We start from the raw sequence: 19,572 nt of genomic DNA on the forward strand, positions 1-19,572 counted from the left end.
GGGGGCGGGCTATTGACTTAAAGCCAGGCTGACTGGCTGAAAATCGGTCAGACAGGAACACTGCCGCTGTCAATCAGCGGTGGAGCCGTGGTGACGTCACGGTGCGTGTGCGTCAACACACTCTCTCTCTCCGAGAATCAGTCGTTTAAAATCTTCAGCCACTGGGCCACCAGGGAGGGTTTCGGCCCAAGAGGGGGAGGGGGTGCCAGGCTGCCCGTTGGCGGCCCGGCCGAACCCGGGGCAGTATTTTGCCGGCCGATCGGGAAGTTGTGGCCGCGACAATGGGCCCTCCGCTTTAAGGGCCGCGGAGGATGCACCGACAGAAAAACCTGTCGGGGGCACCGCGCAGCGGGGGGGATCGACGGATGGAGCTGACTATCGGAAGGTAAGTATTTTTGTTTAGTATAATTGGTGGTGCAACCCCTGATGACTCACTTTCGGTGGTCATTGGAATCGGGTGGGATGGGCTCCAGGCTGGAAAATCCCCCACCTGAATTTTGATCGGGTCGGCCAGTCGGCCCCAAAGTGGCGGTCATTCGATGTTTAAGAATGACCGCCGCAAACGGGCATTAATAGGTCTCTGGGACCCCGAATTTCGACCCCAGAATGTGGGGGGGGTGGGCAAATGAGGCAGAACGAACAGGAATTTTAGCAGGTGACATTATCATCATCTCTCTCTACAATGTCCACACAGAAGGGGGCTGATGCAAGAGGTGTACGCCGCCATTTCTGATGGAATTTAGAAAGAAGGGAAAGGGTGGAAACCTAACATAACTGGGACCCGCGCCAAATCTCCCCTCCCTCCACCTGCCCAAATAACAGCCCTGAGCCCAGGAAACTAGCACAAATTGGCTTAATTGCCTTTGTGCATTATTTTAGAGCACCAGCTAACGCACTCGCAGAAATTCTCATCTGTGGTTGCTGGAGAGATAAATGTTGGCCAGGGCAGAGAATGCCTTTGCTCACCATCAAATAGTGCCCTGGGATCTTTTACGTCCACCTGAGAGGGCAGACGGGGCCTCGGTTTAGCGACTCATCCGAAAGACGGCACCTCCGACAGTGCAGCGCTCCCGCAGCACTGCACTGGAGTGTCTGCTTAGATTGTGTGCCCAAGTCTCTGGAGTGGGACTTGAAACAATGAACTTCTGACTCTGCTACCACTGAGCTGTCAAAATAGAAATACGCTCACAAAATGTTACATCCAGAGAGGCAAGAGTAGAAATGGAGGAGTGGAAGATGCCTGTGCGTGAGTTCTTTTAACATGGGGTGGTCGTTGCACACCGGCCACCACACGGGCTTAGCTGAGCAAGGTCTTGATCCAGTGGCAAGGGGGTCCAAGACGACTAGAGACCAGGCACTGCTATATGGGTCTAGTTGCCTATGGCGAGATGTCGGCGCTGAGTATCACCCTTGATGGTAAGTGGTCCGAGACTTGGTTGGGGGCAGGCATTGGGAGGGTCAGTGGCCCACTGGGGTTCAGAGTGGGAGGTCAGGGGGCTGACAGCCATGGTACTCCCCATGTGCTAGAGGGGAAGAGGCCAGGTCAGCAGTGGGGAAGGAGAGCTCCAGTCGTTGAGAATTGTGCTGTATACTCTCCCCTATAGATGTGTCCAGACAGTCCATCTGGGTCCTATATCTATTCTAGTGTAAGCATCCTACCCACGTTCACACTGATATCTGCTGAAAATCTCCAATGTTTCCCATCTCCATCTGCTCTCCTTCCTGATGCTTCCCAGTCTCTTCTGCTTTCCCTTCCAATGGTGCCCAGCTTTTGCATTGCACCTTCCTCTCCAAAATCTCCTCACTTGCTCTGAAGTTCCACTCTTGCTGTTTCTCATCAGCATTCTGTGGTGACACAGGCAGCAGGAGGCAAAGGCTTTTGGATTTATCTCGAACATCATCGTCACATGTTTCTATCAGGAAGTGAAGATTAACCAGTCTAGATCTCACTCAACATATGACAGCAGTCTAGTTCCACACAATGTACTGTACCGTGTCTGAAATTTATGTTCTTTCGATCGAGTTCAATAGCTTTGTTGGGAATTCCTTCCACAAGCTCGAATAATCTAATTCAGAGCTCGTGAGAATTGATGTCTGATATAAGCTCCCTATATCTATTTCTTTTCATTTATTTTGGAATAACAAATATTATTTTTGAAAAAGTATTTTTCCTACATTTTTTAATAAACAGAAAAAGGGTGCAAAAACTGCATATGTTAATTTTACAATTATTATTAAATAAGAAAAGTTCCCTTGGTGGCAGTAAGGGTTCGAGACCCTGACAGCAGTGTGTGCTGCTGCAAATAGCTCGCAGAGCAGACAATGCTGCCGAATGCAATAGGAAGGGAATCTCTTCCACATCCTGTGTAGCCAGTTGTTCCACAATTCGATCCCTCACAGTCCCCGCAAAACATGAACCAGGTGTGACTGACTTCTCTGTCCCAATGGGAATGGTGTAGCGAACTTGGATGTTTGGGGGGTGGGTGGGGTGGGTCGCGCAGGGATAGAAAGGTAGACAAGTTACTGAAAAAGAAGGATTGGCAATTTTAGTAAAGTCAATCTATTGCTATTTTTTCTGGTAGCCATTTTGAAGCCCTATTTATGGTGGGGAGAGGACATCTTCCTTTGGAGGGCATGTTCCATCTGAGAGCCATGGGTGAATTAGTCCTCTCACACTTTGAATATAAAATTGTGCTTAATTGCAATGATGCTTTTAGATTTCTAGTTAAAGCAGTTTAAACAAAATGGGAGTGATTGTTATGCGTGGATATCTGAAAAGGGGACTTTCCACGTTATAATTGTCTGGACCTAAATTAAGGAAGTGCATTAAATTATAGTTTACTTAAAAGGAACTGAAAATGTATAAGATCATGGGGTAGAAATGTGTATGCATTTCAGGTGTAAAACGGGTGCAAATCGTACCAATTTAGCAGTGGGACGGCCTGCACCCAATCTACACAGGTGTTGGTCCCACTGCTCAATTGGTGGGGCCAAAATTATTTTTATGTGGAGCCAGGAGGTGCAGCAGAGCGCCCCCCCAAGCTCAATAGTACCCCTGTCGGCCACTGCCCCACTGCCAGCCGTGCTCGCGCCCTCCCCTCCCACCACCCTCTCCCCACCCCCGGGGACGTGCCCAAGGGCCACTGCTTTGTATTAGTAGTTACACTCCTGCACACACCAGGAAGATCATTCAGATCTTATTATTTATCAAATTGATCAAATGTAAATTATAGAAATTCCCTGTAGTTAGCTCAAAATTACATCTGCATAAATCTGCAGTAATGATAGCACATCACCGTCGATCCATTTTGAGGGCTACAATGTAGCAAGATTTCAATTTTATACTTATGAATAAGGAATAATATGAATTAAGAAATGTTCTTCGATTATGTACATTTTGTGTATTTTTTAACAATGTATTCAATTTATACTGAATACACAGTATTTACAGCACAGAAACAGGCCATTTGGCCCAACAGGCCCTTGCTTCACTCCAGCCTCCTCCCAGTCCCCTTCATCTAACCCCATCAACATAGATTCACTCATTCCACCTGCCCACATTGCATCCTAGTAAATGTCATTCCTGAGACAACAAATAGGAATAGCTGAAGGGTAGCTCCTAAGCAAATTTCTCCCTTTCCCTAGGGCAAGTATGTGATATCTACTCACTGCCTAACCCAATTATACATCAATCAGGAACATGACAGGCCACATACTATGCGACTTCACATCTTTAGAAAGTTGTATTGTTGGTTCCATAGATCTGGTAGGAATGACAGATGAATCAATTGCAAGTTTCATTATTTTCAGTATTCATAGGGTTAGAGAGAATGTCATACGACATTCGGATGTCAATTTACTTCAAAAATCTAGAAAGGGATTAAAACAGTTAAACCTCAGTTAAAATATTGTACAAGCTGATTGATATTCATATATTGCCTAGTTTACGCTTTAATAACAAATCACGCATTATTTCAAAGCTATAGTATAATCTTAATATTCAAATGACATTCATAAACTGGTTTCAATTCACTTTTTTATGTCATTGTTCGAAATGGAACCTTTCAAATAGCTTCCACCTTTGTCATTCACGTCTATTCATTATTCTCTATGTAGTTCACATTAAATAACAATTCTCTGTATTAAACTGAATTTGGTAATTCTTTGTTGATGCCATTTACACCTATTTGTAAAAGTTGATGTTGAAATTTTCCGTTAAAAGTTGTCCATAATCAGCAATTAACATAGAAACATAGAAAATAGGTGCAGGAGTAGGCCATTCGGCCCTTCGAGCCTGCACCGCCATTCAATGAGTTCATGGCTGAACATGCAACTTCAGTACCCCATTCCTGCTTTCTCGCCATACCCCTTGATCTCCCTAGTAGTAAGGACTACATCTAACTCCTTTTTGAATATATTTAGTGAATTGGCCTCAACAACTTTCTGTGGTAGAGAATTCCACAGGTTCACCACTCTCTGGGTGAAGAAGTTTCTCCTCATCGCAGTCCTAAATGGCTTACCCTTATCCTTAGACTGTGACCCCTGGTTCTGGACTTGCCCAACATTGGGAACATTCTTCCTGCATCTAACCTGTCTAAACCCGTCAGAATTTTAAACGTTTCTATGAGATCCCTTCTCATTCTTCTGAACTCCAGTGAATACAAGCCAAGTTGATCCAGTCTTTGTTGATATGTCAGTCCCACCATCCCAGGAATCAGTCTGGTGAACCTTCGCTGCACTCCCTCAATAGCAAGAATGTCCTTCCTCAAGTTAGGAGACCAAAACTGTACACAATACTCCAGGTGTGGCCTCACCAAGGCCCTGTACAACTGTAGTAACACCTCTCTGCCCCTGTACTCAAATCCCCTCGCTATGAAGGCCAACATGCCATTTGCTTTCTTAACCGCCTGCTGTACCTGCATACCAACCTTCAATGACTGATGTACCATGACACCCAGGTCTCGTTGCATCTCCCCTTTTCCTAATCTGTCACCATTCAGATAATAGTCTGTCTCTCTGTTTTTACAACCAAAGTGAATAACTTCACATTTATCCACATTATACTCCATCTGCCATGCATTTGCCCACTCATCTAACCTATCCAAGTCATTCTGCAGCCTCATAGCATCCTCCTCGCAGCTCACACTGCCACCCAACTTAGTGTCATCCGCAAATTTGGAGATACTACATTTAATCCCCTCGTCTAAATCATTAATGTACAATGTAAACAGCTGGGGCTCCAGCACAGAACCTTGCGGTACCCCACTAGTCACTGCCTGCCATTCTGAAAAGTACCCATTTACTCCTACTCTTTGCTTCCTGTCTGCCAACCAGTTCTCAATCCACGTCAGCACACTACCCCCAATCCCATGTGCTTTAACTTTGCACATTAATCTCTTGTGTGGGACCTTGTCGAAAGCCTTCTGAAAGTCCAAATACACCACATCAACTGGTTCTCCCTCGTCCACTCTACTGGAAACATCCTCAAAAAATTCCAGAAGATTTGTCAAGCATGATTTCCCTTTCACAAATCCATGCTGACTTGGACCTATCATGTCACCTCTTTCCAAATGCGCTGCTATGACATCCTTAATAATTGATTCCATCGTTTTACCCACTACCAATGTCAGGCTGACCGGTCTATAATTCCCTGTTTTCTCTCTCCGTCCTTTTTTATTCTAGCTCAGAAGGCAATGATAGAATACAAGGCAGTGGGGAAGCGTTCTCTGAGAATAGGTGGTGCTGGTGCCGGTAAGTACGAGTCAAAGCCTTTGTGGCACCAATATTACTGCTGGACCAGTTGGATTTGGGCATGAGGTGCAACGAATGGAGCAACACACCCATCAGACCACAGCCTCTCCAGTAATTCTCTGACAGAGGTCTTTCAGAATTTCCCCCCTCCCCAACTTACTTCTCTCCCTTTCCCCTCCTGAAGGCATTGACCCCGTGTTGGGATACAGTTCCACACATTCAGATTGCTCTTCAGCACCTTGTTCAAGTGACCACTATTCAGATATAAGCCTTTATGATGGGTATTCTCACATTGTATGGTAATGGAGGCCATCATAGCCAATCCCAATCCTAAGCTCACCTGTGATCTACACACACACGCTTCCAGCAGGGCTTGCTGGATTGAATTTGTGGTGGAAACATTGGCGAACCTTCCACTCCCTAACCCAAGGGCATTGTAATATCTGTACTGCCAGTCAGCTATGGTAAGCTAGCACAGCACAGGCAGGAACCAAAGCTCAGTCCCTCCTGGTCTGTATGGATCAGACTTTGTTTTTAAACATAAACATATATTTTTTTAAATTATTCATTCCTGGGATGTGGGCGTCACTGGCAAAGCCGGCATTTATTGCCCGTCCCTAATTGCCCTTGAGAAGATGGTGTGCAGCCACCTTCTTGAACCGCTGCAGTCCATGCATCACCCTGCTTTCTGTCGTAAGCCCTTGCTACAACAGAGGACTTCCATTCATATCAAACTGTCTGCATCCTACGTCACCTGATCCAAATGTGAAGACATGGTGGCAGCAAATACAAGCTGCTGGAAGATACAAACCAGAACACTCCATTGTGGCATGAGCAGAATATTTGTGCAGAATGGTAAAACGGAGCCGAGGGGCATCAACTGAATGGCAAGATTTAATAGCAGGAACATGGTAATGAAACCCAGATGGCAATGGCTGGTGCCAGAATAAAAAGAAAAGAGGAACAAGTCAATCAACTGTTGAAATGTTAAACTATCTTGTATTATACCCTTGGCTATGAGTATAGACTGACTGGAATACAGTCACAAGGCTCTGGTGACTACATAAGCTCTTTGTGATCTGCTCCTGGTTGGTTATATTACAGCCTCGAGTTCCAAGGTAGCTATTACTCTATAAATATATTGGCATAAGTGCTGGGGTGCACCCTGCTACGATCGCTGCTGCTGACCCTGTGAAGGTTTGTGTCAGGTGAGGGTCCTTTCATTTCCATGGTAGGTGCCCACTCCACCCGCCAAAAAGGCTCAAAAGTCCAGTTGAAGAGTGACTAACTGGGGCAAGGGAGGAAAGCGGCGTTCTCTCCAGAAACATCGGAAAGTCCCCTCATGCAAAGTAGGCCACATGCAAAAATACTTTTAAAAGCAGATCATCTTTAGGGTCCAAGGCACGACCCCAGCCTGGATTCTGAGATGTTGTCCAACTTCCACCATTTGATGACCCGGTCTCACCAGACATACCGACCACCAATCCCACGCCTGCTAATTGAGAGCTTGGAGACGTGGGAATTTTGGTTCAGAGTCCCCAACTCATTTTTTTATGTCACTGGCCTTATAAAGGCGTGAACAGAGGCTTTGCCCCTTCCATGGCAAACCAGGAATTCCCATGGAAGACTGGGACTCCACGTATCCCGGCCTAAACTTCAGCTCTTTCATAAGGGCTGCAGATGTTTGGGGCCAATGGGTTTCACAGGTTAAACGCCCCAGCCTTTCTCCTCTGATATTAAATCCCCATTTCTCAAACATGTTCACCAATTATGAAGACAACAATTGACTTGAAAAAAATTGGGCAGATTAAAACTGCTAATTAGCAAGCAGCTGAAAGTGGTTGAGCACTGGATCCCTTGAGGAGGTCAAGAATGTCAGTCTCAGATTCACTTGCCTTGGTCATTATGCATTTTAAACATCCCCCGGCCAGACCACAGAGAAGTGATGTACTCCATCTTTTAAGGGGAAGAGAGGGGAAGAGATCATTGTCCAACACTTTGGTGGTAAAAACAGAGAGACAGACTATTATCTGAATGGTGACAGATTAGGAAAAGGGGAGGTGCAACGAGACCTGGGTGTCATGGTACATCAGTCATTGAAGGTTGGCATGCAGGTACAGCAGGCGGTTAAGAAAGCAAATGGCATGTTGGCCTTCATAGCGAGGGGATTTGAGTACAGGGGCAGGGAGGTGTTGCTACAGTTGTACAGGGCCTTGGTGAGGCCACACCTGGAGTATTGTGTACAGTTTTGGTCTCCTAACCTGAGGAAGGACATTCTTGCTATTGAGGGAGTGCAGCGAAGGTTCACCAGACTGATTCCCGGGATGGCGGGACTGACCTATCAACAAAGACTGGATCAACTGGGCTTGTATTCACTGGAGTTCAGAAGAATGAGAAGGGACCTCATAGAAACGTTTAAAATTCTGACGGGGTTAGACAGGTTAGATGCAGGAAGAATGTTCCCAATGTTGGGGAAGTCCAGAACCAGGGGACACAGTCTAAGGATAAGGGGTAAGCCATTTAGGACCGAGATGAGGAGGAATTTCTTCACCCAGAGAGTGGTGAACCTGTGGAATTCTCTACCACAGAAAGTTGTTGAGGCCAATTCACTAAATATATTCAAAAAGGAGTTAGATGAAGTCCTTACTACTAGGGGAATCAAGGGGTATGGTGAGAAAGCAGGAATGGGGTACTGAAGTTGCATGTTCAGCCATGAACTCATTGAATGGCGGTGCAGGCTAGAAGGGCCGAATGGCCTACTCCTGCACCTATTTTCTATGTTTCTAACATGTCCCACTCAAACAGGACATTCTTCTTGTTGGACACCAGCCACCAGATGGCAGTTGTAAAGTCTGTTGCTGTCCATTGAGGAAGATGACAAGTAACACTATTTATTTTTTTATTATTAAACATTTGATGTTAAAGGTGGTTCAATGAATCACCTGAAAAGTTTCATAATTCATTGTCTCACTGTTCTCTAAATTTCACGATAGAATAATCATGAACTCTGGATCGAGCAGGTTTGATAGGTAAGCTGAATGTGGGTGATGCTTGTAAGATCAGATTTATTGCCCATCTCTTGAGAACTTGTGGTAGGCCTTCGTGAGCAATTGTTTTACTGCAGAAATGGGATACTAGGTCACGTTAGAGGGTATGGAGATTGAACCCGATAGTGTGGGATTGGAGTCACGTGTAGTCCAGACCAGGTAGGGGTGGCACATTTCCTTTGCTGAAGGATATTAGTGAACCAGTTGGATTTTTATGACAATCTGTCAGTTTGTCCCTCTGATGCTAACCCATAAAGTACCAGATTTATTGAATTCAGCTTCACAACTTGCCATGGTGGGATTGGAACTCACAACCTTTGAACTGCGATTCCAGTGTCCCTTCTCCATTCCAGGTTTTATTATGTTCTTATAAACAAGTCCAATATTCATAATTGGTTTGACTGCCCACCACAAACATTTTTAATTGTAATCATTTTGGGGGAAGATTTCTGCTGTTCACTCTCAACTGCATAATTGCAAAATAAAGAACAAACTGCATGTATAAGAAAAGTAATTGGACATTTAAGGAATTGCTTATCAATTCTTTACAAATAGGAAACAATGAAAATCTTTCCCCTTTGTGTCTTGCAAGCATGCCTACCTGAAAATCCCAGATCTGCGAGTACAACATATTTTCTGTCCTTTACACTGCTGATCTGTGGGAAGTAGAGGTCCAGGGTGAGGAACAGGATGCAGACAAAGAATGCGAAGGTGCCAATTGCAATGCCGTAGTTGCAGGCGTTGTTGTTTTTATTGAACACACAATAAAGGTTGTTGCTGTCTTTATTGACGTAGCCTTCATTGACAATAGAACCAAATACAACGATGGAGAAAATCTGTGGAGCAAGGAATGAAAATGTGTAAGTGCAAAGAATTACAGCTTCATGTTACCAACATCAGTATCATTATAAAAACTGGCTATAGTTTCCAATCCAAAAAAGTGACATTAACAAGGATTCAGACAAACAGGTTTACGACTATCATAGAACTGAGCACGTCACAGAAATAAGATGTGATAATCATAATGGTAATAGTAATAAAGATCAATAAACAAAATTCGTTTTCTGTTATGTGTGTTTGACCTGTGCAAGCTTTGCTTTGGAAGGGAATCTGTCAGAGAGCTAAGTCACATACTGCAAGCAGACCTGCAGCCCATGTGCACCATTCTGCCAATGTTTGTTAGAGTCACAACCGCCCTTACCTTCTATTCCATGGGATCAATCCAGGCAGACACAGGTGATATCTGTAACCAAAGTCAGACGGCCATACGCAGATACACCAATCAAGTCACGGTTGTATCATTTTCTAGAGCTAGCGATTTCATCAGTTTCACCAAGAACATTGCCAATTTGACCAGGTGGCAGGATTCTCAAGTTCCAGTGCCATGTGCTAGTCAGAGTAGGAATCGCAGGATAGCTCAGATGAATACGTGGCTTGAGGAGTGGTGCAGAAGGGAGCGATTCAAATTCCTGGGACATTGGAACCGGTTCTGGGGGAGGTGGAACCAGTACAAACCAGACGGTCTGCACCTGGGCAGGAGCGGAACCAATATCCTATGGGGAGTGTTTGCTAGTGCTGTTGGGGAGGAGTTAAACTAATATGGCAGGGGGATGGGAACCTATGCAGGGAGGGAAATAAAAAGGAGGCAGAAGCAAAATATAGAAAGGAGAATAATAAAAGTGGAGGACAGAGAAACCCAAGGCAAAAAAAAAAAGGGCCACATTACAGCAAAATTCTAAAGGGGCAAAGTATGTTAAAAAAAAACAAGCCTGAAGGCTCTGTGCCTCAATGCGAGGGGTATTCAGAATAAGGTGGATGAATTAACTGCGCAGATAGCAGTTAATGGATACGATGTGATTGGCATCACGGAGACATGGCTCCAGGGGGACCAAGGCTGGGAACTCAACATCCAAGGGTATTCAACATTTAGGAAGGATAGACAGAAAGGAAAAGGAGGCGGGGTGGCGTTGCTGGTTAAAGATGAAATCAATGCAATTGTAAGGAAGGACATTAGCCTGGATGATGTGGAATTGGTATGGGTGGAGCTGCGGAATACCAAAGGGCAGAAAACGCTAGTGGGTGTTTTGTATAGACCACCAAATAGTTGTAGTGAGGTTGGGGACAGCATCAAGCAAGAAATAAGGGATGTGTGCAATAAAGGTACAGCAGTAATCATGGGCGACTTTAATCTACACATTGATTGGGCTAACCTAACTGGTAGCAATGCGGTGGAGGAGGATTTCCTGGAGTGTATTAGGGATGGTTTTCTAGACCAATATGTCGAGGAAGCAACCAGGGAGCTGGCCATCCTAGACTGGGTATTGTGTAATGAGAAGGGACTAATTAGCAACCTTGTTGTGCGAGGCCCCTTGGGGAAAAGTGACCATAATATGGTAGAATTCCTTATTAAGATGGAGAGTGACAAAGTTAATTCGGAAACTAGGGTCCTGAGCTTAAGGAAAGGTAACTTCCACGGTATGAGGCATGAATTGGCTAGTAGAGACAGGCAAACGATACTAAAAGGGTTGATGGTGGGCAAACATTTAAAGATCACATGGATGAACTTCAGCAAATGTACATCCCTGTCTGGAGTAAAAATAAAACTGGGAAGGTGGCTCAACCATGGCTAACAAAGGAAATTAAGGATAGTGTTAAAGCCAAGGAAGAGGCATATAAATTGGCTAGAAAAAGCAACAAACCTGGGGACTGGGAGAAATTTAGAATTCAACAGAGGAGGACTAAGGGTTTAATTAAGAGGAGGAAAATAGAGTATGAGCTGAAGCTTACAGGGAATATATAAACTGACTGCAAAAGCTTCTATAAATATGTGAAGAGAGAAAGATTAGTAAAGACAAACGTAGGTCCCTTGCAGTCGGATTCAGGTGAAATTATAATGGGGAACAAAGAAATGGCAGACCAATTGAATCAATACTTCGGTTCTGTCTTCACGAAGGAAGATACAAATAACCTTCCGAAGGTACTAGAGGACAGTGGGTCTAGTGAGAAGGAGGAACTGAAGGATATCCTTATTAGGTGGGAAATTGATGGGATTGAAGGCTGATAAATCCCCGAGGCCTGGTAGTCTGCATCCCAGAGTGCTCAAGGAAGTGGCCCTAGAAATAGTGGATGCATTGATGATCATTTTCCAACAGTCTATCGACTCTGGATCAGTTCCCATGGAATGGAGGGTAGCTAATGTAACACCACTTTTTAAAAAAGGAGGGAGAGAGAAAACGGGTAATTATAGACCGGTTAGCCTGACATCAGTAGTGGGGAAAATGTTGGAATCGATCTTGAAGGACGAAATAGCAGCGTATTTGGAAAGCGGTGACAGGATCGGATCAAGTCAGCATGGATTTATGAAAGGGAAATCATGCTTGACGAATCTTCTGGAACTTTTTGAGGATGTAACTAGCATAGTGGACAAGGGAGAACCAGTGGATGTGGTGTATTTGGACTTTCAAAAGGCTTTTGACAAGGTACCACACAAGAGATTGTTGTGCAAAGTCAAAGCACATGGTATTGGGGGTAATATACTGATGTGAATAGAGAACTGGTTGGCAGATAGGAAGCAGAGAGTCGGGATGAACGGGTCCTTTTCAGAATGGCAGGCAGTGACTAGTGGAGTGCCGCAGGGCTCAGTGCTGGGACCCCAGCTCTTTACAATATACATTAACGATTTGGATGAAGGAATAGAGTGTAATATCTCCAAGTTTGCAGATGACACTAAACTGGGTGGCAGTGTGAGCTGTGAGGAGGACGCTAAGAGACTGCAGGGTGACTTGGACAGGTTAGGTGAATGGGCAAATGCATGTAATAAAAAGGCAAGCATGAAAGCTCGGCGCCTCAATGCAAGGAGTATTCGGAATCCAGGAGAGGGCTCTGAGCTAGTTAGAGTGGGTGAGAGCTCAGATGAACAGGACCCCAAGAAAGAATGCAAAAGGCAGGAGGCAACAGAGCAGAGTAGCACTGGGGTAAGTGTAAACCACAAGGGGATAGGAAGGGACAATATGTATGAATATAAAGGGGCTGCAGGAGGGGTCAAAACTAAAAATCATGGTTTAAAAACTAGTATTAAAACACTCTACATAAACGCACGCAGCATTCGAAATAAAGTAAATGAGTTGATGGCACAAATCATTACAAATGGGTATGATTTGGTGGCCATTACAGAAATGAGACTGGGAATTAAATATACAGGGGTATCTGACAATTCGGAAAGATAGACAAGAAAGCAAAGGAGGTGGGTAGCTCTGTTAATAAAGGATGATATCAGGGCAGTTGTGAAAGACGATATTGGCTCTAATGAACAAAATGTTGAATCATTGTGGGTGGAGATTGGAGATAGTAAGGGGAAAAAGTCACTGGTGGGCGTAGTTTAAGAACATAAGAATTAGGAACAGGAGTAGGCCATCTAGCCCCTCGAGCCTGCTCCGCCATTCAACAAGATCATGGCTGATCTGGCCATGGACTCAGCTCCACTTGCCCGCCCGTTCCCCATAACCCTTAATTCCTTTATTAGTTAAAAATCTATCTATCTGTGACTTGATTACATTCAATGAGCTAGCCTCAACTGCTTCCTTGGGCAGAGAATTCCACAGATTCACAACCCTCTGGGAGAAGAAATTCCTTCTCAACTCGGTTTTAAATTGGCTCCCCCATATTTTGAGGCTGTGCCCCCAGTTCTAGTCTCCCCGACCAGTGGAAACAACCTCTCTGCCTCTATCTTGTCTATCCCTTTCATTATTTTAAATGTTAAGATCACCCCTCATCCTTCTGAACTCCAACGAGTAAAGACCCAGTCTACTCAATCTATCATCATAAGGTAACCCCCTCATCTCCGGAATCAACCCTGGGATGGAAGCCATCTGGCCCTGGAGATTTATCACTCTTTAGTGCCATTATTTTCTTCATTACTGTTATTTTACTTACGTTAATTCTATTGAGTCCCTGTCCCTGATTCAATATTAGTTTCTTTGAGATTTCCGGCATGTTATCCTCTTCGACTGTAAATACTGATGCAAAGTAATTATTGTTTGACATATCTGCCATTTCCCTATTGTCATTGACAATATTACCACTTTTGTTTTTTAAGGGACCCACATTGCTCCTGACCATCTTCTTTTTCCTAATATAATTAAAAATTCTTTGATATCCCTTGCACGTTTCTTTTCATACTCCCTTTTTGTAACTTCCTTTTTGTAGCTCTTACTATCTGTTTTGTGACCCTTCACTGTTCTTTGTATCTTACCCATTCGCCAGGATCGGTGCTATTTTTGCAATTTTGTTTGCCCTTTCCTTTAGTTGTATGCTGCCCCTTACCGCTTTAGTCGGCCATGGCTGTTATTTTGGCAAGTAGGGCTCTTGCCCCTCAGGGGTATAGACTGTTTCTGTATCGCATTAAATTATTTTTTAAACATTTCCCACTGATCTTCTGATGTTTTACCCATTAACAGATTTGCCCACTTTACTGTGGACAGTCTCTGTCTCATCCTGTTGAAGTCGGCCTTACCCAAATCTAGAATCTCAGTAGCTGTTTTGTCTTTCTCCCTTTCACCACTACGTTGAACTCGATCATGTTAGGATCGCTAATGGGTAAATGTTCATGCACAGTTAGGCTGTTAACTAAATCTAGCTCATTATTAAATCTAAGAAGGCTTGCCCCATTGTTGCCTCTAGGACATATTGTTGTAGAAAACTATCCCGGACACACTCAAGAAATTCACTACCTTTTTGACGGGTGCCCGTCTGCTTTTTCCAATCTAGATGAAAGTTAAAATCCCTCATTAAAACCACTTCCTGCATCCGTACATTCCTGCGCAATGGCTTTGTGAAACTTGTGTCGTGCAGTTGCTGTCTCTGAGGGCCATGCCACACGTGGTCCATCCAGCCCACCAGATGAATGACAGAAGTTAAAATAGAAACGGGGAAAGCAATTATCGTGCATCCACAAAGCATCCTATGTTCCTATGAGATTGCCTTGCATCAAGTTTGGTCACATCTGATACTGCAGTGGCTGCCTGGTCTTCCCTAGTTTCTAGGGGCCAGAGACTGAGGATGAACCAAGGACGAAGGGAGAAAGAAGGTTCTGGAACTCAGGGCTATTATACCACAGGATGCTTCGCCACAAGTGACTACTGAGGTAGGGAGTAGACATGATTTGAAAGGGAATGGGATAAATATTTGAAAATGGGGAATATAAATGGATCTGCGGGGGAATGGGGTTATAGGAGAGAGTGCCAGTACAGGCACTGGGGGCCGAATGGCCTCTTCCTATGTTGTAATTTCTATCATTCTATGAAGACTCTCCCTTATTGAGTCCAGCCCAGAGAGTGTTTTAAATGTGTTGGTGCTGAGTTGAGTTTAGGACGATGTGCCCTGTGAGAAGAAAGGTGGAGCAGGTTGGGCCTATGCTCATTGGGGTTTAGAAGAATGAGAAGTGATCTTATTGAAACGTATTAGATTCTGAGGGGGCCTGACAGAGTAGATGCAGAGAAGATGTTTCCCCTCGTGGGGGAATCTAGAACTAGGGGGCTTAGTTTCAGAATAAGGGACCGCCCATTTAAAATGGAAATGAGGAGGAATTTCTTCTCTCAGAGGTCGCAAATCTTTTGAATTTTCTATCCCAGAGAGCTGTGGAGGCAGGGTCATTGAATATATTTAAGGTGGAGATAGATTTTTGAGCGATAAGGGAGTCAAGGATTGTGGGGAGCAGGCAGGGAAGTGGAGTTGAGGCCAGGATCAGATCAGCCATGATCTTATTGAATGGCGGAGAGGCTCAAGAGGCCAAATGGCCTACTCCTGCTCCTATTTCTTACGTTCTTATGTTCTTATGACCCCAAACACGGAGCCCGCTGCCCTTTGGACGATTTCTTGCTTTGGTTCAGTCAGTTTTAACCTGTGAAGTCGAAGTACAAATCGTCTCTGACTGAGGCTCCCTGTTCAGAGTCGTTACCTTCACACAGAACCCGAGGCCAAACCACAGTCCAAGGAGACAGGATGAGAGATTCAATAATATTTGCAGACGTCTCGTGGTCGGATGTCACGTGATCGGATGTCATGTGTTTAGAATGTCACGTGTTCAAACTTCCAAACACAAAGGCAGAATATTGTTTGGATGGCGGCAGATTAGGAAAAGGGGAGGTGCAACGAGACCTGGGTGTCATGGTTCATCAGTCACTGAAAGTGGGCATGCAGGTACAGCAGAAGGCAAATGGTATGTTGGCCTTCATAGCTAGGGGATTTGAGTATAGGAGCAGGGAGGTCTTACTGCAGTTGTACAGGGCCTTAGTGAGGCCTCACCTGGAATATTGTGTTCAGTTTTGGTCTCCTAATCTGAGGAAGGACGTTCTTGCTATTGAGGGAGTGCAGCGAAGGTTCACCAAACTGATTCCAGGAATGGCTAGACTGTCATATGAGGAGAGACTGGATCAACTGGGCCTTTATTCACTGGAGTTAGAAGGATGAGAGGGGATCTCATAGAAACGTATAAGATTCTGATGGGACTGGACAGGTTAGATGCGAGAAGAATGTTCCCGATGTTGGGGAAGTCCAGAACCAGGGGATGTAGTCTTAGGATAAGGAGTAGGCCATTTAGGACTGAGATGAGGAGAAACTTCTTCACTCAGAGAGTTGTTAACCTGTGGCATTCCCTGCCGCAGAGAGTTGTTGATGCCAGTTCATTGGATATATTCAAGAGGGAGTTAGATATGGCCCTTATGGCTAAGGGGATCAAGGGGTATGGAGAGAAAGCAGAAAAGGGGTACTGAGGGAATGATCAGCCATGATCTTATTGAATGGCGATGTCAGCCCGAAGGACCGAATGGCCTATTCCTGCACTTAGTTTCTATGTTTCTATGTTTCCAGGAAAGCCAACCAGACTTGGCAACCCTAGACCAGGCTGAGCCCCCTGTAGTTCCACATTCTAGTTTGCCTGTAACTCATTTCATGAGTTGTCTATAGGAAATCTTTGCTCACTGTCTATCACATCAAGTGGGGGTCTGCACATTTTCTAATGTGATAGTGAGCAAAGACATCTGTTCCAGATCCTGTTGGGTTAAAAAGGCAGCGCAACAGCTCAAAATAAATAAATCAATTCAATAAATAAACATTAATATTGCATTGCAAAGCACTCTCTGGATGCATGAGTTTTATTAGTGGTGGCCTCCTCAGATTGAGGGGATGTGTGTAATTTCTGTCCTGTTGACACTGGGTTACCCAGCACCACCATTTTCAGTCCAATTAAAATAATCCAGACCCGTTTACCAGGCAATAATACAACGGCAAATGTCATAAACTCACTGACACCTCTGTCGCTCCAGCAGATGTCGGGACAAGATGGAGAAAAGTATGACCAACTGTATTCATTCCCAAACTCTAAAATACAAATGTATTTTAGTAAGTTCTCAAGTTGCTAGATGGGTCAGCTTGCTCATCCTGAAGCTCATAAATCAACAGCCCACACTATTCTTCCCCCACGCAATGCTGAAGGAATGATCAGTGGGGTAAGGGATAAAGCTTGTTTAGGAACTCAGTCATGTGTGGCTGGTGGGTTTCAGTATCAAAAGGTTGTGTTAAAACTCCCCACTTGCCGAAACTGGGATGACTCATAGTCATAATGAAATGGAGAAGTCAGCATACACTGAACCTTGCGATCCTCTGCACAAGAAAACAAACAGGCATTGAGCAATTAATCAATTTTCCCAGAAAATAGTGCTAATTTGAAAAACCGCAATTCTCAGCATTAATTGCTGTTTGCAGCTTCTAAAATATACAGATAACTTTCTGTAAGTTATTGTTCTTTAGCTTATAATTATAAATCACTCCTGTGTCTCCCTTGTGTCCAGTCTAATTAGCACTCAAGGCAAACAGATCTCTGTGAAACCTATAATCTCAATAGTGATTGCACAGACATTTGCTAATGGGGTAACATGTTTCGTAACCAAGCTTTGTATGGTAAACAAGGGAGTAATAAAAAGCCCTTTTCCTCCACATTTAAATCCAAAATTGTCATGTATGTAGACCATGTATACTAACTGTATAGTCACATAAAGTGTGCCACCAGAGGGCACTGCGGTGGGAGACCTGAGGGTCACCTGCATTGGTGTGCAGGGTCCAGTATAAAAGGCTGCCCACCATGCTTGTGCCTCACTGGAGTTACAATAAATGAGACTAAGTTCACAACAGCTCAAGTGCAATACTAGACCTCATGGAGTCATTCATAAGAGTATTAAAGACATAACAACTGGCGACGAGATTACGAACTTTCACGCAAAAATGACTAACATTGGTGCATTAGAAAAGATCTCAGAGGGTGAAGATTGGGAAGCCTTTACGGAGCGGCTCGACCAATATTTCGTAGCAAACGACCTGGTAGGCGATGATCCGGCCACGCTGGCAGATAAGCGCAGAGCTATCTTGTTGACCAGTTGTGGGCCCGCGGTCTACGGCCTCGTCAGGGACTTGGTTGCACCAGAGAAAACAACGACCAAGTCATATGAGGAGCTGAAAGTGCTAATTCTGGACCAACTCAAACTGAAGGCGAGCATCCTCACGGCCAGACATCAATTTTATACACACCACCACCCCGAAGGCCAGGAAATCGCGAAGTACGCTGCCGACCTCAGGAGGCCGACGGGACCGTGTGAATTCGGCGCATCCCTCGCCGATGCATTGCGGGACGTCTTCATAATTGACATCGGTCATGAGGCCCTTCTTCACAGGCTACTGTCTGCCGAAACCACCGTCACTCTGCAGAAGGCCATCAGCATCAGCCAGGCGTTCATGATCTCAAGCTGCAGCTCCAAGCAGATGATGACTCACTCTCAGGACTCAAACCCGGCAAGTACTGTAAATAGAATGGTGCCTTTCACAGGCAGAATCCCCCCGAGTCCTTTAGCTCACAGTCCGCCGAGGGGTACAAACATAAGTCGAGTAGCACCATGCTGGTGTTGCAGAGGTAATCGCGGGGCTCATTGGTGTTGGTTCAGAGACTATGTGTGCAAAGGCTGCAGCACAAAGGGCCACCTCCAGCAAAGAGCTGTGACTCACCACGTGGAAGAGGAGTCAGCAGATGGCTGTGAATCCAGGGCGGATTACGAGGAGATGGCTAGGGAGGCAGCTCAGTCCCAGGACAAAGTGTATGGTCCTCCAGTGATGCTGGAGGTCGAGATGGGTGGCGTTACAATCTTCATGGAAGTGGACACGGGGGTGAGTCAGTCAGTAATGAGCCAGGAAGCCTTTGAGGGGCTATGGAACGATCAAGCTGAACAACGCAAGCTGGTCCCGGTTCAGGCAAAGCTGCGCAACTACACCAAGGAACTGATATCAGTTGTTGGTAGTGTGGATGTAAGTGTGTCCCATGATGGTGCGGTGCACAATTTACCATTGTGGATTGTTTCAGGTGATGGACCAACGTTACTTGGAAGAAGATGGATGGGGAAGATTCATTGGAACTGGGAAGACTTCATGCCTCCAGCAATCGACGTCCCCCGTACTCAGAGGCAGAGCAAGCCCCCACCTTCGGTTGGACCAGGCACCGGAGAGCAGATCCGCGCAGCCCCCGAGGCACAGACCGCTCATCACGACTGCGTGGCGATGATCCGGCCGAGACGACCCGAACGCACCTTCCCGGTTTCAGTGGCAGGACTCCTGGGGAGGAAGATTGGATCCGAGGGCGCCTTCCCAGCTTCAGCGGCAGAATCCCTGGGAAAGAAGATCGCGGCAGTCGACATCATGGACAGGGAAAAGATGGCGTCCAAACCACGAGGTGCAG

At 45.2% G+C, this 19,572-nt stretch overlaps 1 protein-coding gene and 1 long non-coding RNA gene across 4 annotated transcripts in view; one reads left to right on the plus strand and one right to left on the minus strand.

Annotated features, from left to right (window-relative positions):
• The window catches only part of syngr3a (synaptogyrin 3a), an 89,994-nt gene that overhangs the window by 17,744 nt on the left and 52,678 nt on the right, over positions 1–19,572 (minus strand). For all 3 annotated transcript variants that reach the window (XM_070901225.1, XM_070901223.1, XM_070901222.1), the window contains exon 2: positions 9,400–9,634. In XM_070901225.1, the coding sequence (XP_070757326.1) occupies positions 9,400–9,634 (235 nt within the window). The remainder of the gene's footprint in view (positions 1–9,399; positions 9,635–19,572) is intronic.
• On the plus strand, positions 91–9,845 carry LOC139281189 (uncharacterized). The gene is made up of 3 exons (XR_011596839.1): positions 91–385; positions 5,683–5,751; positions 9,391–9,845. It is a non-coding gene; the product is annotated as an uncharacterized lncRNA (long non-coding RNA).

Source organism: Pristiophorus japonicus, chromosome 15 (assembly GCF_044704955.1).
Source record: "Pristiophorus japonicus isolate sPriJap1 chromosome 15, sPriJap1.hap1, whole genome shotgun sequence".
Lineage (NCBI taxonomy): Eukaryota > Metazoa > Chordata > Chondrichthyes > Pristiophoridae > Pristiophorus > Pristiophorus japonicus.